This window comes from Vipera berus (assembly GCF_964194415.1).
Source record: "Vipera berus genome assembly, chromosome: 1".
NCBI classification, from domain to species: Eukaryota; Metazoa; Chordata; class Lepidosauria; order Squamata; family Viperidae; genus Vipera; species Vipera berus.
The window spans coordinates 74071071-74094101 of NC_138202.1; the positions used below are offsets into that span (position 1 = coordinate 74071071).

Consider the following 23031-nt stretch of genomic DNA (forward strand, 5'->3'; position numbering starts at 1 on the left):
TCCCAGAATTCCTGAGCCAGCCATGCTGGCTCAGGAATTCTGGGAGTTGAAGTCCACGAGTCATCAAAGAGCCAAGGTTGCCTAGCCCTGCCCATGCTGAGGAACTTTTTCTCAAGATCGGCCAAAATCAACTAATCGCTGTCTCCGAAATTGACCAGCTTTATATAGATAGACCTTTATTTATTTTATTTTATTTTTTTATTTTAATCCCATTTATATCCCGCCCTTCTTCCGAAGACTCAGGGCGGCTTACAATTTAAGCACAAACCAATGAGACTATAATAGGAGTTTCCGCTTTTTTTTAAAAAAAAAAAGCTTGCCGGTATTTTGGTATTAATCCACGCTGAGCCATTTTAATTCAAACACTTCAAAAGCCAGACGGCAGTAGCCCCCCCCCCCACCGCCCCCAATTCCAGATCCACAATTCCTTTCAAGTCTGCTGCGCGATGGGGAAAAAGGGGGTCCTTTTGCTGGGGGCAATTAAGCTGACTTTGTAATAATGCCGCTTGGGGGTGTGTGTGTGTGAAAGCCCTAATAAGCAGGCATATACATAGAATGAAGGCTACTGCTAAGTTTGTAAGCCGCCCTGAGTCTTCGGAGAAGGGCGGGATATAAATGGAATTAAAATAAAATAAAAAATAAAAAAAAATTCTCATAGCCACTCGGGTTTTTTTTTCCCACCAGACAAAATAAAGCGGATAAGAAGGAGCGGCTCTAATCTTCCTCCACGCATCCCGCAGTAGCCTTTCCGAAGCCTGACGTGCTTCAGAACCAAAGTCTTTTTCTTTCCCGCTTTTTTCCCCCGCTGAATTCCAACCGCGCGTCACCGACCCATTGCCTTATCTTTCTTCCCTTTCTAGCTCTACGTTTCTGACGGGCACCGCCGCGCCAGGGACGCGAGGAAAGGGGCGGGGCCTAACAGGGGAAAAAAATCATAAATGGAGGGCTTGGTGCCCTTGGTAACCGGAGGGAGTCACGTGACCGGGTTGGTTTTTCCAAGGGAGGAAGTCGATTCGGTGGGCTCGCTCGCTCGCTCGATCTTGGCAGGATGTCGGGCAAGGACAGGATCGAAATCTTCCCTTCGCGGATGTGAGTTGAACCTCCTCTTCTGCCCACTCGCCCGCCCTGGGGGAGGATTGATGAGCGGGGGTCGCAGTGCACAGCTTGCTTTTGTTTTTAATTTCGGAGCTCAGCCAAGCCCGGGTTCATGAATTCCTCCTTGGACCGGCTTTCTCCTGGTGGGGCTGGCTCTTGTTTTCTGCCTGCCAGTTGGGGAAAGGGAATTTGCAGGAGGAGATGGCTGGGTTCGCTGTGCTTTGGTTACAAAAACCAGCCGGCTGGCAATCCGTTTGGACTATTTTAAGGCTGAGCTAAATAAAGTGGGTTTGGGGGTGAAGAATAAGGCATGCAACATGCATTGTTTCCTGCATCAGAACTGCAGCATAGCTATTGGGTAGCCGTGGGCAGATCTTTCAGCCTCGGTTAGCTTTGGAGAGTCCCTGGAGGAATATTCTTTATTTCTCATAGTCCTCCCCTTGTGAGCAAGCAGAATAAAGAGGCTAAAGAAAATGAAGTGAAATACATGCACTGTGCTGTCATAAGAATAAATGCTTTGTCATATAGTCATGCAGTTGACTTTGTATGGAACAGGATTGTCATTGTGAACGTTTCATGGCAAGGGCATTGTTGAAGGGACTGAATTCGGCATTACTTCTTTTCTAATGTGTGGCGTATAGGAAGAAAGAATGGCCTTGCCAGAAAAAGGTTAGGATGTGGGAGAAAATTTCAATAGCAGTACTCTAAAATCTGTTCATAATAGTAGACAAGATGATAGTAACTCTAAAGTTTCTTTTAAAAAACCCTGATGCTACATAGTTATGTCTGCCTTTTCATCATCATTTCAAGGCGACGATTAACCCAGTATATTTAAAAATAAACTTCACAAATTATGTTTACAGATTGCATTTCTTCTATTTCTAATGCATACAAAAAAGATTTGGTTCCATGTAGTCCAACTCTTATCGTGTTTTAGAAATCAATTCCACTATACCTATTGATGCATGTGCCCAAATTACAGTAGGTGAACACTGAGGCCTTGCAATATGATCTTTTGTATATGTTGGTATGTATAATCCTATTGATTTTGATGGGTTCAATTATGATTAACTTTAAATACAGTGGTTGGATACCAACTTCAAACTTTCCTAAACAATAAGTGTCTTTTAATAATCATGTTGGAATTGCTAACTCTGATCAGAGTTACTTCTGTTCTTAACTGCTTCTCAAGGGTGTTTATATACTCAGTATTCCACCAAATTAGATGACCTGGAGTCAGATATTTAGGTGATATTTACAGGTAAATATTTTTCTATTGATTATAATCTTGTTAGTGTGCCTGTAGTAGAATCATATCTATTTCTTAATGTAACTTTGGTCTTTCAAGATTTTTAAGTAATATAAGCTGTGTTAAGTATTGTTTAGTAAACTTTTAAGTTTTCAGTAATAATATTTTATCAATATTTAGAGAAAGAAATATTGCATATATGTTAGTTTTTCCCTTTAAAAAATAATGTCCAGTAGAAAATGTTACTATTATTTCCTTCTCCCCTGCCCAGCTCCATAATTGAGAGATATGAATTATAAAAACATATTTTGCTTTTTATTTCTTGTGAAGACAGTGAATATATTACTGTATGATCAGTTCTGAGTCATATCTATAAGTAAATATTCCTATTGGCATACATCTTATATAGATCAGCCACACAGTACATTTATAGAAGAGACTAGTGGGTAACATTGTTGACAGCAAACAGAATGATGTTGAAATGCACACACAAAATCTTGTTCTAGCTAGTAAGTGAATTAGTCTGCTAAGTAGGCAGTGGCAAAAACTAGCTTGCACAAGAATATGAAATCTTTATTTTGTCTTCTTTTAAAAAGTTATACTTCTGTTCTTGAACTTGCTTTCAATTTGTGCCGTGTGTGTGACATATGTTAACATTCTTAAAAGAACTACATTAAATCTCCTTGGACAGTACTTATGCTTACCCAGTGCTAGTTTACTGTTAGGGTACTAATTATTTTTCCTTCATTCAAACACATCAGTAGATTTAAGTGCCGACAATTGGTAAACTAGTGACAGTTTGAATTCATTGAATTTGAAGCATGTGGAAAACCAGTAATATCTGACCTCTGGGCAATTGGGGAAGTGTGGAGACAGAGACACTGCATGTGACTTATTATATACTAATTTCCAAGAACAAATTCCACTCTGTATTATATTGCCATTCTTAGTTTCTTGAATCATAAATGATTGAGTTTATATTTGTCTTACTCTGAATGATGGTAAAGAAATAATGCCAAACACATCTGTACTGAGAAATTAATTCACATAATGGAAAGGTTCTATTCTGAAAATTCTCCTGTCAGCACTTCTAAATTTTTTAAAGTCTCCTTAGAAAAGAATTTTCCATCATTGCTAATTTGGAGTTTATGCCCTTGTAAATCTTTTGGGGATTGTAGATTAAGACTGCAAATCCATACTTGCTTACCCAGAATACTTAATAGCACATTTGTTTCAAGCAAAGGATACTGCCCTCAAATCTGTAGTTCTAAATACAGCCTCAAATTCTATGTGCTAAAGAAGATTGTGGTTTATTTTCAGAAACACCCATCTGAAGTGACAATGAAAAGTTTCACATTTTCTGATTTTTGTAGGGCTCAAACTATTATGAAAGCACGTTTAAAAGGAGCCCAGACTGGACGCAACCTCTTGAAAAAAAAATCGGATGCATTGACTTTACGATTCCGGCAGATTTTAAAGAAAATTATTGAGGTAAGGAGTTTTGTTTTGCTTTATTCTTAAACTTAATATTGTTAAAACAACCCTTCAAATATGGTCATAGCATAAACAACTTTTGTTCTTACTTTTATCATTGTCTATACTTTTTAGTTCACAAGCTCTCTTTTTCTGTTGTATTTGCAGACTAAGATGTTGATGGGTGAAGTGATGAGAGAAGCTGCTTTTTCCCTTGCTGAAGCAAAGTTCACAGCTGGAGATTTTAGGTGAAGCTCATAAACCTGGGTGAAGGAAGTCCATGTGAAATGCCAGCCATTTCTTGAAAAATGAGTCAGTGAAACAGTTTGGCATTTGTAAATGCAATTATGAGGGAGATGAACATTCTGTAGCGGACAGAAATAGGCACATTTGTAAGAAGATACACACACACACACACACACACACACACACACACAATCTTTTCTCACCTTATTCCCAGCTTCCACCGTACTACTGCAGATTGCCTGTTAATAACAGAAAATAATTGATGGCAAGGGTCAGTTATTTGATTCCTGGCTATTAATGGTGATTGGAAATAAGTGTTCTATTTCCTGCTCAGCAGTAGAAAAATCAGTAGAACTTCCATGGCTCTGGGACCCTACTTCTCGTGGTTGAGAGCTTTATGTTGTTCATCCGTGCTTTAAAACTTATATATTGTGCACCTATGAGGAACTGACAATAATTATGGTTTGCCATCTTGAAAATTAAGTTCAGCTATATTACAATGAAAAGAAAATTATAGAAATCTACTTTAGAAGTAGAATTATGTTAATTTTACAGGTTAGATCATTCACTCATTTTTGTTAAGAAAAATGTCTATGGAGATTCACAGTCATCCAGGTCATGGTTGTCCAAAAGGTGCTTTTTTCATGAGACAAGTGGACTTTCTTGTTTTTCTTTGAAGACATTTCACTTCTCATTCAAGAAGCTTCTTCAGCTCTGACTGGATGGTGGGGGGAATGGCAGGATTTATACTCCTTGCAGACAGCTGGTCATTTGCATTCTTTTAGCAAGTCATTGAAGCCCCTGGAGGCTTATATGTGTCATCAGGTAGTGCATATGGGTTTGGAGCCTTGTTGGAACTGTTGAAAGGACTGTGTTGTAGACTGGAAGGGCTTCAATGACTCGCTAAAAGAATGCAAATGACCAGCTGTCTGCAAGGAGTATAAATTCTGCCATTCCCCACCATCCAGTCAGAGCTGAAGAAGCTCCTTGGATGAGAAGCGAAATGTCTTCAAAGAAAAACAGGAAAATCTAGTGCCCTTGTGAAAAAAGCACCTTTGGTTTTGTTATGAAAAATGCCACCTAATCCTTAAACATTTCTGTAGTTCTCACCATCAATTTAGTTTTAATAGCTGAAAAAGCTACACTTGCAACTGTTGATCTTTTCTAGATTTTATGTGAATCGGCCTCATCAGTGAGAATAATCACCAAGTAATAAGACATGAATTTGTGTCAGGTGCTAGCATTAAGTTCTCCATTTTTAAAGTTCTACATGTTGGTGGCTTTGTTAATTAAACCTGATATAATATGGTGAAAACCTTTTAGGAAATCATTTTCAGGCACCTTTAGGAAATTGTTGTGTAGCTATGCAAATTAAAAGTTCTTTTCTTTCTGCAGTACTACTGTGATTCAGAATGTGAATAAAGCTCAAGTCAAGATCAGAGCTAGAAAAGACAATGTAGCAGGTGAGTCATATAGAAGACCATTTCTCAAGCTTAGTGCCTTGAAGATTTGTGGACTTCAAGTCCCAGAATTCTCCAGTCAGGAGTTGAAGTCCACACGTCTTCAAAGTGATGAGGTTAAGAAACAGTGTCCTAGATCAAGATGCCCAATTATTTTAAGCACAATTAAGAGTGCTGCTTGGAATTCTGGGTGCTATGATAAACTTGCTGAGGTTGAAAAACAGTGCCTAAATGCTTTACCGCAGGTCATCACTGGGCCAAGCAATTGTATCTCCTTTAGAATTTAGTTTGGACTCATGAGAGAGAACTGGATGACTGGAATGGATGTTGGGAAATATGTAATTTTTACAACCTGTTGTATGGTTTTTTTACAGGTGTGACACTGCCAGTTTTTGAACATTACCAAGAAGGAGGGGATAGTAAGTTTGTATTTTTGTTTAATTTGGTGTGTTCTGATTCTTATGACATAGCGTACTAAATAACAGTTATATAATTAATCTCTTTCTCTAATGTCTTCTTTTGGCTGAAAAGTTTATTGAAACTTCATTAAATGGCTAATCAACTAAATGTATTATTTAGGTTATGAGTTGACTGGTTTAGCCAGAGGTGGTGAACAGCTGGCCAAGCTAAAAAGGAACTATGCCAAAGCAGTAGAACTCCTTGTAGAACTAGCTTCTCTTCAGGTAAGTGGGGGACGGAATGCTGTCAAAGAGACATTTGAAATCTTCACTTGGTGGATGATCACTCAAGGGATTATAGTGTTGCCAACTATTTTCATTAGGGTCTTGTTTAGTATTTTCAAGCATATCTAACAGTAGTTCTTTCCAAGCTAAATGACAAAAGAACCCATGTACAAAATTCCACCTATTTTTTACTGTGGGCACAACGACACACACCAACAATGAAATTTAGTTGCCCTCTCTCAAAGTGAAACACATAAATGACTCCTAAAACATACTATATACAACATATGTTTAGACCCACACCCCTACATATACATAAAAGTAAGATATTAAATACTATCCATCTTGAATATATAACGGAAGGAGGAAGCTTGAGAGTTTACAAGGTTAATGCTGTATGGAATGAAACTATGGTTGAATCTGGGTGTTCTGCTACAGATACCACGAAGCCTCCTCCCAAGAAGGCAACAAGGAAAACAGGTTGTGAAGAGGATGAGTAGTGTCCCAGAAAATCTTACGGACCCTGTAATTTAATTTAATGAGAAATTTAGGCTTGATTTTCAAAACACTACATATCTGACCATTGCACAGATAAAAAATATCTGGCTTCTAGCTATATTGCCCTGTCTTTGAAACGAGCCCATGACTTTATCTGTTTGGGGATGCATAGACTCTTCCTGAGTTCTGTTAGGAGCATGTAGGCTATTCTGTATGCATATTTGAGTAGAGACACACATTGCACAATCTCTTCTCCAAGCCTTGATAATGCTATGAACTAGAGATGAGTTGGCAAACTAGTTTCCATCTGGATGTTTTAAATTACATTTCTCATAATTTATAGACTATTGCAACGCTCTCTACATGGGGCTGCCCTTGAGGACCACTCGGAGGCTTCAACTGGTGCAGAATGTGGCCGCGCGAGTTGTGATGGGGGCTTCCTGATACTCCCATGTAACACCTCTACTCCGCGAGCTGCATTGGCTTCTGGTTGCCCTCCGGGTGAGATTCAAGGTGCTGGTGATGACCTATAAAGCCCTAAATGGCTTGGGTCCAGGATATTTGAGGGAACACCTGCTGCCAGTATCAAGTTCCCTTCGTCCAGTGCGCTCACACAGGGAGGGTCTCCTCAGGGTGCCGCCGGTAAAAGACTGCCGGCGGATAACACCCAGGGGGAGGGCCTTCTCTGTGGGTGCGCCTGCCCTCTGGAACCAGCTGCCTGTGGAGCTTAGGACTGCCCCCGACCTTCGTTCATTCCGCCGGGACCTGAAGACCTGGCTCTTTGAGCTCTCCGGCCCAGGCTGAGAATTTTTAACTGGGGTTTTTATTTTAAGGGATAATTTAATCTTTTTAAATTGTTTTTTAACTTTTTTATTTTGTATTGCTGATTTTAAATACCCTGTAAACCGCCCTGAGTCCTTCGGGAAAGGGCGGTATATAAATCTAATAAAATAAATAAAAATAAATAAATAATTTGATTCCCTGGTCATTCTGGCTGAAGGGTCGTAGGGATTGGAAGATTGGATTGGGCAAACATTCTAAGCACACACTTCTCCATCATTTAGATATCATTGTTAAGAACTTTTGGGAAAGGAGAGACTGTGTGTGTTGTCACTTGATACCAACCCCTTAATTTAAAGGAACGTGCCTCTGAACTGAAACAAATAGACCGCCAAATAGTTTTCCAGAGGTTTTTTTTTAAGGAACATACCTTTGGTTTGCCTGGAGCTAAATTTCTGAAAGCCAATCTATCACCTTTAATCATGATAATACCTTATTTTATACTCCATCTCATTTGCTTCTATAGACTTCATTTGTTACTCTGGATGAAGCAATCAAGATAACAAACAGGCGTGTGAATGCTATTGAACATGGTAAGTAAAATGTAATAATGTGGAAAACTATGCTTGTTGCACAATTGGTATACTCACCCCTGAATCACATGATGAGCATTGTTCCCTGATGTGTATCATAGTATCAGAGTTTTAATGTTTGAAGATTTTCCAAGCTTCCCATTAGAAGAGGATTATAATCCAAAGAAATCATCTCCCTTCAGGACATGTTTCAAACCAGGGTGTTTTTCCCCCCCACTTTTTCTTCCAATAACGCCCCTGATCTAATCTTTCTGCCTCTTTTTTCAAGTAAGATGTCACATTGGGATGCAGTTCAATTATTTTCTATTCACTACTACTACTTTTTTAAATAATATTTTATTTTATTTTATTTTTATTGAAAAGTTTTACAATACATTTTTGAGTACAAAAAAACCCCTCCTCCCCCTCCCCTCTCCCCAACTCCCCCTCCCCTCTCCCCTCCCCGACTTCCCAGAGCTGAATACAGGGTATAATAATACAAACAAGCATAATCTAAAATATGCCAACAATAAAACATTAAATTCTATCACACTTTAACTCTCCATAGTCAAAATATTAATAAAAAATTCTAACTAAATATATGTCATAAAAATCCACTACTTATTCAAATGCTAAATGAAACTTTTTAGTCCCATATTTATTCTGAATATATTCAATCCATCTTCTCCATTCCACAATGTATCTCTGTTGCGATTGGTCTTTCAAATATGCTGAAATCTTTGCCATTTCCGCCAAATTAGAAACTTTCAAAGTCCACTCTTCTATAGTCGGCAGTTCTTCCTTCTTCCAATGTTGTGCTACTAAAAGTCTCGCTGCCATAATTAAATTCAACATCAACTTTGTATCTATAACAGTAGTGTCTGTAATAATACCCAATAAAAACAACTGCGGAGAAAACTTTATCCTTTTCTTAAATATCTTTTGCATATTCCACCAAATTTTAATCCAAAAAGCTTTAACCTTTTTACAAGTCCACCATATATGAAAATACATTGCATCCTCACAGCCACACCTCCAACATTTGGGCTGGCAGTTCGGATACATACTTGCTAATTTTTTAGGGTCTAAATGCCACCTATAAAACATTTTATAAAAATTCTCTCTTAAGTTTTGGGCCTGTGTAAATTTTACATTTCTAACCCAGATCTTTTCCCAAGTGTCCATTGTTATAACGTCTTGAAAATTCTGGGCCCACTTTATCATGCAATCTTTAACAAGTTCCGTTTCTGAGTCAATTTCTATCAATGCATTATATATCCTTTTAATATGTGCTTGACCTTGATCTCTAATTTGTTTTATCAAATTTTCATCAGTCATCGAAAAGCAAGCTTTCTGGTCCTCTTTCCATCTTGCCTGTAATTGCCCATACTGAAACCAAGTTTGTACAATCTTTTCTTCTTTTAAGATATTATATGGCTTTATTTGCCATACATTCCTTTCTAAACTTGATTTTCTTATATGTAGTCTCATCATGTTTAAATCCCACATTTATATTTTCTATTGCATGTTTAGGTATTGCCCAAATTGGTATCTTATAATTTAACTTATGTCTATACTTTTTCCAAACTCGCAACAGAGCATACCTTAAAATATGAATCTTAAACACATTATCCACCTTCTTATCATACAATAAATATGCATGCCAACCAAATAACAAATCATGACCCTCAAGATTTAATAATCTCCCTTGTGTTAAATTAAACCAATCACTTATCGATGACAAAGCAGCAGCCTCATAATATAATTTAAAATTAGGCATTTTAAGACCGCCTCTTTCATGCGTATCTTGCATTATCTTAAATTTAACTCGTGGCTTTCTCCCTGCCCAGACAAATTTATTAACTCCTTTTTGCCATTCCTCCAAATTTAAATCCTTTTTAAGTATAGGTATCATTTGAAATAAAAATAAAAATTTTGGCAAAACATTCATTTTTACTGCTGCAATTCTTCCCAATAAAGATAATTGTAATTTTTTCCAACTATCTAATTATTTTTGTATTTTTCCCCATAACATTCCATAATTATTTTTATATAACTTCACATTTGAGGCTGACAGATATATCCCCAAATATTTAATCTTTTTAACTATTTCAAATCCCGTTAGCTCTTCTAAAACAGCCTTTTGTGATACAGACATATTCTTAGACAATATTTTAGTTTTTTGTATGTTTATCTTAAATCCAGAAACTTTCCCATATGACATTATTATCTCCATCAATTCTACAACTGAATAATCCGGCTGAGTTACTGTAATAACCAGGTCATCCGCAAACGCCCTCAAAATAATATTTTATTGATTTTCTCATTTTAGAATTGAATATTTAAAAAGCGATGTGATGACTGGGTTGATCAATAGTTCAATAGCATACATAAGTCTTTATTATAAATCTCATGTTACAACATCAAATGTTTCCTCTCTTTTCCCATTAATATCTGCTATCTCATATTGGGCTAGTATAGTTATTATCAACTAAGTAAAAACATCTTTGTTATAATTATCATTTTTTTTAGCTTATACTGTACTAATAGCTACTAAGTCTATACCAAGTCTCTGGTCCCCAAAATCTATGCAAGTGTGTCCAATTTAGATCTGCACCGCAAATAATTCTTGAAAACTTTAAATACGTCCACTAAAGCCCCTACAAACATTATTTTAATAATTATAGTTTTATATGAATAGAGATTATTTAATAAGTATAGAATAGGTTTGTTAAAATGTATTTCATATTTCAATTACATATAAATTGTTCTTTGTTCTTTGTTTTAGAAAGATGGAATTTGTTCCCCGAGATTAAAGTCAACTGTTGTACTTGTGCCCCCCAAAAAGGCTTTGATACCTAGTTTAAATGAAGTTTTGGCCTACACATGATCACTATACGATACTTGATAACTAAAAAGTAGAATACTCAAATGCTTATTGCATTTGATTAGTGAAACTTGAAAGTTATTTTATTATCCTGCAGATGGTTTCACAACAACATTTTTCTTTGCCCTGTATCACACTGGTCAGTAATTTATGGCTTACTGCAGGAGAATGAAATGACTATTTTGTTATGTTTCTAATTATAATTTTAGGTTTGAACTGCCTGGATAATCACAGCATCTCTCACCAGTTCAGGGGTGGTACAGGAACAAAAGTGGTTGCTGGGTGCTACCGTGGGGAAGACATGAACTCCCTTTAAAACAAAATCAATCTAAACAAATTAAATCAGAAATGGAGAAGATTCACAATCGCCTGACACAGTACATAACAAGTTGATATAACTTGGATGGCATCCCTTAAGGGCTTCCAGATATCCTCCAAGAGACCTCAAGGGCTGAATTCCCCCCCCCCCCGCAAAGTATCCACCTAAATGGTAAACAAATGATTGTAATGCTGATAAAGCGAGTATAAAAACATAAGTTGGTAGAAGAACATGCGAAGGGAAATTCCATACAGTTGTAATTTCAAGGACAGGTCATTAGTAGCTTTTTTGAAATCTGTCATAACTTTGAACTGTTAAGGGACTGATCCTTACGATCAGGACTACCTGTATGAGGACTACCTGTATAAGTTTTCAGATCCCACATCACACAAGCTCTTTTAAAATTGTGTGTGATAGTAACAACTACCTTTTATACAGTGATTATTCCTAGAATTGAACGCACACTGTCTTACATCATAACCGAGTTGGATGAGCGAGAACGAGAGGAGTTTTACAGGTGAGCCAGCAAGTTAGACACTGAATATTTTCAATCTTTTTCAATGCATTTCCTATGCGAAGGACTCTTGGCAAGGGATGGGCTGCAATTCTATTCTATTCTATTCTATTCTATTCTATTCTATTCTATTCTATTCTATTCTATTCTATTCTATTCTATTCTATTCTATTCTATTCTATTCTATTCTATTCTATTCTATTCTATTCTATTCTATTCCATTCCATTCCATTCCATTCCATTCCATTCCATTCCATTCCATTCCATTTTTTTGGCTTTCTGATGCAAAGTTCAGGAGTTGAAAGACGCCTGCATTAAAAATCCTGTAGAAACCAGAGTTTATCATCTTTACCCTCCAATTTTTGGAAACAATAACCTTATGCAGTAGTTTGGAGTGAAAGTAACATGATCAAAGTTGCCAGCTGAGCTGTGATGGTTGAGGTGGATTTGAACCCGGGTCTCCTCGGTCCTCATCCAGTACCTGACACTACACTACAGTGGCCACCTTAACACTTGCTAGAAAGCTGAAGGATTTTCTGTGAGGTGGTTTAGTTACAAATTAAGGCTTTGTGGTCATGTTCTGGGAGTCCTTGAGAGCTGAAGTTGCTTCAGCTAAACTTAGTACAGGAGACTACGTTTTAACTCTGTTTTTTTGACACATGTAAGGGATTCGTGGTAAGGCCTATAATTGGGGTGCTATTAATGTGAGCACAGCCTTTCCAAGTGATTTGAATGCACACTTTCGATGGTGTATAGGGATGTGGTTTTTAAGTAGTTGGTTATTACAGTGCAAAAGTATTACTGCAGAGCAAACTGCTTATGGCATTTCTCAGTGCCATGCCTCCTTGAAAACTCTTTCGAGTTAGTTAATCATTGAAAACTGGCCGCCTTTGAGAAATAATTGATCATTCCTACTCAGTTAATTTTGCATAGGTAACAGACTATGTGAATCAAAGCTTTGCTTGGAGCAAACTATGCCAGATTAACTAAGGGATACCTTCATTGTTTCTAAGGTGGGTAATCATTTACACGTGATCCAAGCGGTAACAACAACCTGAGATTAGATTCCTGCGGAACAGCCTCCTTTCCTCCCACTTCAATGTATTGCAGGCGGAATCCACATTCCAGTTCACTCATCTCTTCTTTTTGAAACTTATTTTCCCCATCTTTTCTATAAATGGGGAGGGAGGGGAATTGGGAAATACTGTACATTTCTTACATTTCCGTTCTAAAAGGATGAACAACAATCACTAAAATAAATCTCGCATGCCTCCCAGATTAAAGAAGATCCAAGAAAAGAAAAAGATAATTAAAGAGAAGAATGAAAAATTGCAAGAATTACGGAAATCTGCTGGAGAGCAAGAACCTGCAAATTTGCTTGCAGAAGAAAAAGACGAGGATCTTCTCTTTGAATAGCTGTGACGTAAAGTTGTGACTGAATTCTAAAAGCTGTGCTGCTCTGTGGACCTTATTTATGAAGTTCTTTCTTTGATTATTAGCCTGAATGCTCCACTCCAGACCTATTCACGGAATGTTTTTGTTGTGGAAAATTGCTGTTTAATATTTGCACGAAGCAGGATCATTTCCATTTCCTGTCTGTCTTCATTCCTTTGGTCTAGAAGTATGGTTTCCCTGCTTACTGCCAAATTCTTGTAATAAGAATTTTTGTTCACGGTCACAGTAGAAACTAGTGAGCATTTCAGAAATTCATAACTTGGAATTATGTTTTCCTAAATAAGAAATATTCATTTTAAATTATATTTCAGTTGATTGTACTGTAAAATCAATAAAGAAATATGGCTAACAAGGTTATTCTTATTGGTCAAACTTTCTTTGAGTGATTCTCAAGTGTGGGGTCCTAAAAGTCCCTTGGGTGGTTTGCCATTGCCACCCCTTGTTCACCAGCCAGAAACCAATGGCCGTTTCAGCCTTGTTTTCCTGCATGGGATGCTAGTTGTCTTCTTCGATGTCAGGTAGCTCTTGACTTGTAGCTCAAACAGTATCACCCTGCTTGATTGAAAGACTGTGATCACCGGTGCAGCCAGTACAGTGCAGAATAGATTAGTTGTAGAGAAAGGGATTGCAAAAAAGTAATTTGTTTGCTCTTATAGGCATTGAAAGCAATGCAATTGCACTGGTGGCCTGGGAGCTGGCAGCTGTGTGTTACACGATCAGCTTACAGTGCTCTCTTGAAATCTCTTCCTCTCCAATCTGTTATGCATGGGAGATGGAAAGGAAAAAAAAAAGTGATTTTGGTAGGCCATCTCTCTTTCCTTGAACTTCTCCCCTTTCAGAGGAGAGACTGGAGAGAAAGAAATTTCAAGATAGTGTCAGCTAGATGCCTGTGGCAGGCTGCAGCATAATTACATTTGCTTTTGATGTGCGCAAGAAGCAAGCAGGTGTTGGAGCATTCCAAAGGGAGGAGGGGGAGTGATTAGGAGTTAAAAGCTGAAGGTATGAAACTGAGTAGTTTTGCCTCTTTCCAGTGGAAAGCACTGTCATATGATTTCCTATTTAGATGAAGTCCCAATTAGGGAGAAGTACTTGTATGTGTACGGGACGCGGTGGCTCTGGGTTAGGACGCTGAGCTTGTCGATCAGGTCGGCAGTTTGACGGGTTGAATCCCAAGTGCCGTGTAACAGTGAGCGCCTGTTACTCGTCCCAGCTTCTGCCAACCTAGCAGTTCGAAAGTACGTAAAAATGCAAGTAGAAAAATAGGGACTACTACGGTGGGAAGGTAACAGTGTTCCGTGCGCCTTTGGCGTATAGTCATGCCGGCCACATGACCACGGAGACGTCCTTCGGCTTTGAAACGGAGATGAGCACCGGCCCCTAGAGTCGGAAACGACTAGCACGCATGTGCAGGGGAACCTTTACCTTTACTTATATGTGTGCTGATATCAGACTAGTGGAAAATCCCATCTTTATGGTTGTTCTGCCTATGCTTTATTCTTGGATACGCACTAGTAACCTGTCTGTGAAATATATGTACATCAGAAGAAAAGGAGTAGAGAAAAATACAAGACCAAACAAAAAAGGGTAACAAACATTTAATAGTTTAAAGAAACGAGTGTTTCTTTGAAAATAAATATTTGCATGGGACAAATAGAAATGTGAACTCCTGCTGTTCACCTCCCCCTCTAAAGGCAAATTTACAAATAGCGTAAGACTCTCAGGTATATAAAACATAACTCAATGCAAAGTAAGTAAGAAGTGAACTTTATTTTTGGTAAGCAAATAAATGGTGCAAGATTTGCTAATTCTTTCTCAAAGGACAATGAAACAGCTTCACAATTTAACACACGCAATATTCAAGTTTCATTTGTTTAGTCCGTACCTTATCATAAGGCTGTTACAAGCTGCATCTGAGTTGTTAAATCAAGTGGAAAATATTCTCAAACTTACTCAAGGATTAAGTGGTTTTATTTAAATACTCTTGGGCAGGGGTGTCAAACTGCCGGCCCGTGGGCCGGTTGCATCATATGGAGGCCACGCCCACCCCAGCTCCGGCAATGCAAAGTCATGATATGTCACGTGACACAGCGGGTTTGACACCCGTGCTCTTGGACAAACGTATAACATATGCAAGAAATTACCATTGAGAATCAGCTGTACAGTTAGTAATCTCTACTAACTTACCTTTTTCTGCAAAGGGGAGTGGGACAATGCATAGAGAATATTGGTTATCATGGCCAAGTTTGCTAATCTGATGGATCTGAATTGTACTGTCAGAGACATTGAGTTGTGCCAAGATAAGTTTCCTATTGAATCTTAGAAAAAAGTAAAGACTTATGCAATTGAATAGTAAAAGAACTTCAAGCAAGTATAAAAATCAGGTGGCTTTTGTCTCCAGAGTACATTGTGGCTTTAGGAAGTGCCAAGACATCTCTGCAACAGACGATATCCAACTCCATCTGCCAGCTGAAGAGATACCATTGGTAGAACACATTCTTCCACAATTGGTAACTCCATGGGCACTCCAGTGTTTGGGGATTCCCTGGAACCAGTCTGGGTAATGTCAGTGGAAATAATTTTGTATAATATTAAATCCAATGAAAGCCAAGAGGGGTAACTGCACTTCAAAAGTGCTTGAGGCCTGTATGAGTAGAGCACCTTTCTATTCTTTCTTAAACTATCTGATCTTTATCCAGCTTCTATGGGAGCCTGAATAAACGTGCTTTAAGAATTTCACGAATTTTTAATAACCAGATTCCTTTAAGCAGTGGCAATCTTTTTTTAGGCTTGCCAGAATCCCTAAAAATGTCAAGATGCTTTAATAAACAGAGATGTTATGTTCACAAAAGGGAATTTGGAATCACTAAAGCATGCAGAGCCCTAATAGCCAATATAGCCTCAGAATTAGCCTTCACCAATCAAGCGCTTCCCATATCTCTTACGACTGCAAATTCCAGAATTCTTCATCTTGGCTGCCCGGGCATTCTGGGAGCTGTAGCCCCAAACACATCTGGCAGCACCAAACTGGTAGAAGGATGTTTGGAACAATGCTGGTGGTACTTATTACCACAACAGACTGCACTGCAGTCTTTATAACTAATTCCATACACTCATCTTTATTACAATAGTTTGTAATATTAAGCCACTAAAATAAAAAATATATTAACAGTTAACATTTACTTGAAGTCATTAAATACAGGTTTACATTAGCATACAGTTTACAGCATTGGTGCATTGTCACAGTTACCTTACAAGCCTCCTATTGTCCTTATTAGAAAGACATGGTTACATTCATGCCAATAAAATAATGTTTACTTGATTAAAAATGTTCCTGTTTCAATAATCCAAAAAAATCCAGTACACTCATTCAGCATACAGCAAAACACTTAAATAGTAACATATTCAGTGTCTCTAATTTTTTCTAATCATCATGCATTGTGAAAAACTTCAAAATGCATGCTTTCAGCAGCAGAATAAAGGATTAAATTTGTTACTACTGATTGATCTATAAAGCACCATTTTAACAATTTTAATACCATTATTTGGCTTTGTTGCATCTGTTTAACTAAATGTCTTCTGTTTTTTTAAACCCATCTTATTACATTTAGTAATTTTTTGTTCAGCAAACTCTAAATTTTTAGACATTAAAAGGGCAACAAAAACACAACTAAGGGATTCATTGCTTTGTGCATCTTAACATGTAATACGCTCACTGCTGTGTCACGTCAACATCATTAATTCATCTCCAGAATGCAACCTGGATTATACCAGAATTCAAGTATGATGGTGAAAGAAGTTGGTATTCTATATGCATGTAAAATGTTATACCTACTGCAAAAAAATCTAATATGGATTTTAATATTTACAATGTAATCCTATCATCCTAACACTTTCCTTTAAGTTGTGCTTGATTTGGGGTGATTTCATAGAAGTATTTTTAGAAACAAAACTGAAATATTTCCCTGTCCTTTTCAACTTCTCAGTTTCATCTATAGCCTTGGGATTTTCTGATGATTTCCTATCCTTGTTAAATTTTTCAAGATTAGCCAAGGATACTGAGATATGGTCATTTTGTCACAATAGTTATGAAGAACAGGACATATGTGTTCAAAGTTGTATGCCTGGTCTACAAACGTATGCATTAAATGCTCAATGCAAGTTTACCAGAATAAACAAAACTAAATTATATATAAAACAGGAGAGGATGAGAAATAAAATTATGTAATTCCACAGTGCAGTGTTTCTCAACCTTGGTAACTTTTAAGATGTGTAGACTTCAACTCCCAGAATTCCCCAACCAGGCTGGGGATTTCTGGGAGTTGAAGTCCACACATCTTAAAGTTGCTAAGGTTGAGAAACAGTGCCATAGTCCATTTCTGATCCCTTAAGCAAAGAAAAAAGCTGGGATGCATTTCATCTCAAGTGTAGTCCTTGTTTAGTGACTTGTAACAATCACCAATAGTTAGAAATGATCACAAACCAAATGAGGAAAAACCACAGCATTTTTTTCTCATGCATGCTAAGCAAAGTTGACTATTGGAGATGCATAATTATCTCAGGAATCATTTCATGTCATTTCTATTATCTACTGAAAGGCTTTACTGGATGAGGCACATTACTAGGTGATTATTTTACCATCAGTTTATAAGACTATACAGAATTTGAATGGGAGTGAACTCTTTTATATTTCTATTTATATTTTTCCTCTTTTCATGCTTGCTGAGGGATGTTTATAATACTGAACAATTTCAGTTCTTAAGCCAGTTTTTCCAACACAGTTTCTATGTGCCATACAGCATGTTCAACAATGAATAAAAAAGTATTATTCTTGCGGAGTTCTTTTCTATTTCATATATTATGAGGAAAAAATGAAATAACACAAAGAAATAGCTAATACTTCACCTATTCAACTACATGTTGAAGTAATTCCAGTGTAAGACAGTATATAAAAATAAAAGCTATGCTTGAGAAAAACATTTATTAATATTCACATTCAAGGGTGCCATCAACAATAAAGTAACAAAACTAATCTATTTCCAAAAGAGCTACTACCGGAGAAGCCTCCAATATTTACTCAATGGATCTTTTCAGTAGGGATTTGATGTTGCTAGAAAAGAGAATAAGACAAGTTCTTAACATCCATATTATGTTACCGTTCCAGGGCTATAACCTGATTACTTAATACTAATTCCAACAGCCATGAGATGTCTTGTGCCTAGGTATAAAAATACAAGGATATATGCTAATATTCACTATTCCCAACTCTAGTTTTCATTTGTCTGTTTATGAAAACTATTATACATTGTAAGGAAGCAAAGCCTTGTAAAAAAAACTAATATAAGAATTATTGTCATAAAAATATAGCTTCCCTTCTAAAATGTTCCACAGTTCTTTGGGATACCAGCGGCTCCCAATCAAGTGATGTAGACAAGAGGGGGGAAAATCCATAAAAATATCACATCTCAAATATTGACTCATATATAGAATTCATCTTCAGTGGAATCTTCGTATTTAATAAGCTATCAATCTGATTTACAAAGTATCTAAAGACAAAAAAAAGTTTATTTACATTGTACATATTTTAAAAAATGCAGTGCTATTGGATAAAGGAATGTTTAATTAAGAAAAAATAAATTTTAATTTTAAATTTTAAAAAATTCAAGCCTAAGGACAACTCCATATAAGTGGCCCCTGTATACTATTAAGAAGAAAATGTGCAGATTAATTCCTTTTTCTTCCTGATTATTTCATCCATCCAATGTTTTGTAAAGGTATTGTTGAGAGCTACAATATTTTCATTAGATCATTAAGTTACCAGTGTAAAGTAACCTGTGTTAGTAATGATCATGGACTGTATAAATATACTTGCTTGAAGAACAAAACTCTAGACAAAAAGAAGCTGTTAGAAAAACCTATTTAAATAATTAAAATGTGGCTTGTTCACACTGTGTCTAATTAAAAGTAGAGAAAGCCAGACATTCTACAATCACAGCAACATTGTTGGATTTGAGAATTAAACAAGTTAGTAAGGATGAAAAATATGCAATTGGCAAAAATCTTTTCTTCATTGGCGTGGGGTTTTGTTCATCGCAACCAAGAGGATGGAACCCACTGAGGTTCTGTATCAAGTTTGTTAATTAAACGAAGTAATTCTTGATATGCTTTATCAATATCAGAATTCACAATTGCTGTATCGAAGTAATGGCCATTATTTTGCTCCATCTCTCTGGTTTTTTCTATGATTTCTCTTAGTTCTTCTGGCTGAAATTGAAGTGGAAAAAATATCCTATATCAGTAATATTTATCTTGCTGTCTCTCACATGCATATATACATATATATAGCCTTATAGAAAAGCAGAACTCAGCTGTATAAGAGAAAACAATGTACAAGACAGACAAGTGTTAGGATAAAAAAATACAGTAATTTTCTTTTTTCTTTTTAATCCAAAGCATTTTTAACATGTTTTAACGAACAGTGGATGTTTATGACGGGGAATCCAAAGAAATTTATTTTTGTTTTCTCCTTGCTTTTATTATTTTATTATCTTCTCCCTTAACCCAGTAGAAGTCAATACACAAATTTAGGTTAACTTTAAGAACTAAGGGAAATCTTTTGTTAGGTATAGTTGAATGTTAACCAAGAGATCATTAACAGAAAAGGAAAATCAATGAAGTTAGAACTAAAACTCTAGTAGTGCTATTAGGTTAGAACATAACCATATAATTTCCCTCTTTACATATTACTAAGGTGACAAGGGCACTCAGCTATAATGAAGTAAATAGGGATATTCCAGGAAAATATAGCAAGGCTGAAAACATATTATGCTATACATTAAAATGGTGGACTTATCAAAAAATATAAACAACACAATTGAAAACATTACCTATGAGTATTACCTTTGGATTTTTGCCTTCTTTGGCCAGCAATGCACGAAGCCGTTCTTGTGAAGGAGGCGCAATGAAGATAATATATGGTTTTAAGTCTGAATTGCGTAAACTCTTCAACGACTAATGTAAAAATAAAATTTGTACTATTAATATGCATACCAAACAAAATGAAACCATCAGAGATGTCAATTATCCACTGTCAATAGTATTATGCATTTCTGACTAAACTGTTTATAAGAACCAGAGAAATAAACCTAGTTTATGTTGGATGAATTTGTCATTACATGATACAAATTGGAAACAGGAACTGGATTTGAGCAACTGAACAGAAGACCAATCTTCTTAATATTAGGCTATGTTATCCACAAATCTGCCACTTTACAGAAAATTGCATAAAAAGTACAACAGTTATGATTAAAAGCTATATAATGAAAAAAAATCCTTTATTAGTAGTATAACAATAGAAAGTACTTGAATTTTACAATAAATCTAGATTTGGACATGACTTTTTCAGGAACAAGATCATTCTCTGTTTTTTAATTTTAAATATGAAACTTATCAAAGCCCATAAAATAATTTAAAGACTAGCAGGTAAAAATATAAAGCTTCTCTAAAAAATCAATCCTCTCCTAAATTTGACTGTTTAATTTTTTTTTTAAAGTCCACAGATTTCTTGCTGGTATACTGCTACATATATACCAAGATGTATTGGGGTATGACTAAGATATATTACAGGGATACACAACTTCCAGTGTCTGTGGTAGCTAAGCACTGGAATGTGGAGAGTTGCAAAAAGTAGTTTCCAAAGAGAAAGTTAAGGCAACTGTGTTCAGCTAGACCAGTGATGGTGAACCTTTTATTTATTTATTAATTCGGTTTATATACCGCCCTACTCCCGAAGGCGTCAGGGCGGTTTACAAGGCAAAATTTAAAAACAATACAATATAAAATTAAAATATAATTAAATTAAGTCTAGCCCCGAAAAATTAAAATCACAATTTAAAATCATTAAAACCCCTCAGTCCAGACCAGATAGCTCAAAGAGCCAGGTTTTTAGGTCCCGGCGAAATGAACGAAGGTCGAGTGCCCCAAAACTGTCCCCGCCCTGCCCCCCCTCCTGCTCGCCCCCCGCCATGCCTGCCCTGCCCCACCCGCCCACAGGGCCACCCACCGACTCCACGGCCCGCCGCAGTTCACCCAGGTGGCCCAGCAGTGCCATGGCAGCCACACACTCTGCCTGTGCCCCGCAGCATCAGCTGCACACAACGGGGCACGAGGGCGGAGTCTTGTCCCCACTGCCCAGCTACCATGTTCTTGGTTGTGCTGCTCCGTACGGGCCACACTCGGGGGCAACTCTCCTCCGGGGGGGAGGCTGCTGGTGAGGAGGGAGCCATGGAGGGAGGCGGGGCTGGGGCAAAGGCCCGTGTGCCCACAGAGAGGGCTCTGAGTGCTGCCTTTGGCACATGTGCCATAGGTTCGCCATCACTGAGCTACACTTTTTCAGCATCACTGTCACATAAACTGATTCTTAATACAAATTAGCCTTAAATATGCAGAGTTAACAACTGTTTAAATTTCTTAACAAAGCAGAAACAATTTCATGTTTCTTAATAGTTTAGTTTATAGTTTATTAAATTTTTATACCGTCCTTCTCCCGAAGGACTCAGGGCGGTGAACAGGGCATATAATAAAAATACAGAAATACAAAAGTTAAGAGAAAATTAAATTATTGCCCAAATAAAACAGTAAAAATATACAAATATTAAAACCCTAAGTTAACTCCCCATCAGGCCAGGCCAGCTTGTTCAAATAAATGGGTCTTTAGGCCGCGCCGGAAGGAGCGGAGATCCGGTGCCATCCGGAGCTCAGCCGGCAGTTGATTCCACAAAGCCCACAGAGAAGGCCCTCCCCCTGGGGGCCACCAGCCGGCATTCCCTGACCGGAGGCACCCTGAGGAGGCCCTCTCTGTGGGAACGCACAGGGCGGAGGGGAGTCGACGCCGGCAGCAGGTGGTCCCCAAGGTATTTCGGACCCATGCCATGTAAGGACTTAAAAACCATCACCAAGACCTTGAACCGCACCCGGAAGACAACTGGTAGCCAATGCAGCTCGCGGAGCAAAGGTGTAACATGGGAGTACCGGGAAACTCCCAAGACAACTCTCGCGGCCGCATTCTGTACCAGTTGGAGCCTCCGAGTGGTCTTCAAGGGAAGCCCCATGTAGAGAGCATTGCAATAGTCAAGACGAGAGGTCACGAGCGCATAATCATCACAGTACAATGAAGTTTAATCAAAAATATACTGAAGTTGAAAGCCAGTTTGGTCTAATGCTTAAGGCAGCAGCTTAGAAAGCAGAAGACTATGCGTTTGTCCCCCTTAGCCATTCATGAAAGCCAGCTCGGTGACCTTGGGCGAGTCACTCTTTCTGATCCCAATCCACTTCACAGGGTTGTTGTGAAGAAAATAAGAGGGGAAAAATGTATTGGATATGTTCTCCACCTTGAACTATTTGTAAAAATAGGATATAAACAAATAAAATTTAAAAATTTAGAGTCCAAAACCTTTGTCATTACCTGTGTATGAAGATTTAAGAGACATATCTTTCCAGAATTGATCACCTGCCGGACAGAGTCTATGCTGGTACCATACAGATTCTTCTCAAATTCACCATGCTCAATAAACTTTCCTGCTGTAATATCAGTCTCAAATACTTGCCGTGATACAAAATGGTAATCCCTGCCAGCTACTTCATTATCCCTCCTATTTCGTGTTGTATCTGAAAGAGACCAATAAGCAAATGTAATAAATCTTGAGCAAGAAGGTACATAAATAGTATTATAATGTATCAATTTTCAAGACTTTATGAAAAAAGAGCGGTCTGCAAAAACCTTTTTTTCAGCCGAGCATCCTTGA

The 23031-nt window shown here is 37.5% G+C and overlaps 2 protein-coding genes across 5 annotated transcripts in view; one reads left to right on the top strand and one right to left on the bottom strand.

The window, feature by feature from the left end:
* The first annotated feature begins 865 nt into the window (after nucleotides 1–865).
* On the top strand, nucleotides 866–13583 carry ATP6V1D (ATPase H+ transporting V1 subunit D). Of its 3 annotated transcripts, none has more exons than XM_081334824.1 (9): nucleotides 866–1089; nucleotides 3718–3835; nucleotides 3986–4065; nucleotides 5459–5526; nucleotides 5898–5942; nucleotides 6103–6206; nucleotides 8011–8077; nucleotides 11680–11779; nucleotides 13054–13583. In XM_081334824.1, exons 1-9 carry the CDS (start codon nucleotides 1049–1051, stop codon nucleotides 13190–13192), a joined length of 762 nt encoding a protein of 253 aa, XP_081190950.1. In that variant the 5' UTR covers nucleotides 866–1048; the 3' UTR covers nucleotides 13193–13583. The 3 variants fall into 3 exon arrangements, with proteins under 3 accessions (XP_081190950.1, XP_081190951.1, XP_081190952.1); XM_081334825.1 differs by having other exon boundaries at nucleotides 867–1089; nucleotides 11701–11779; XM_081334826.1 differs by lacking the exon at nucleotides 866–1089 and adding an exon at nucleotides 2232–2356.
* A 3979-nt stretch (nucleotides 13584–17562) lies between these two features.
* Nucleotides 17563–23031, bottom strand: part of PALS1 (protein associated with LIN7 1, MAGUK p55 family member) — a 78622-nt gene continuing 73153 nt past the window's right edge. Inside the window, exons 12-14 of one of the 2 annotated variants that reach the window (XM_081326295.1) lie at nucleotides 22692–22894; nucleotides 20129–20239; nucleotides 17563–19492 (exon numbers count right to left, since the gene is read on the bottom strand). In XM_081326295.1, the coding sequence (XP_081182421.1) occupies nucleotides 19316–19492; nucleotides 20129–20239; nucleotides 22692–22894 (491 nt within the window). In that variant the 3' untranslated portion in view covers nucleotides 17563–19315. Of the gene's footprint in view, nucleotides 19493–20115; nucleotides 20240–22691; nucleotides 22895–23031 lie in introns of both variants that reach the window. The other variant, XM_081326296.1, reaches the window with a different exon arrangement.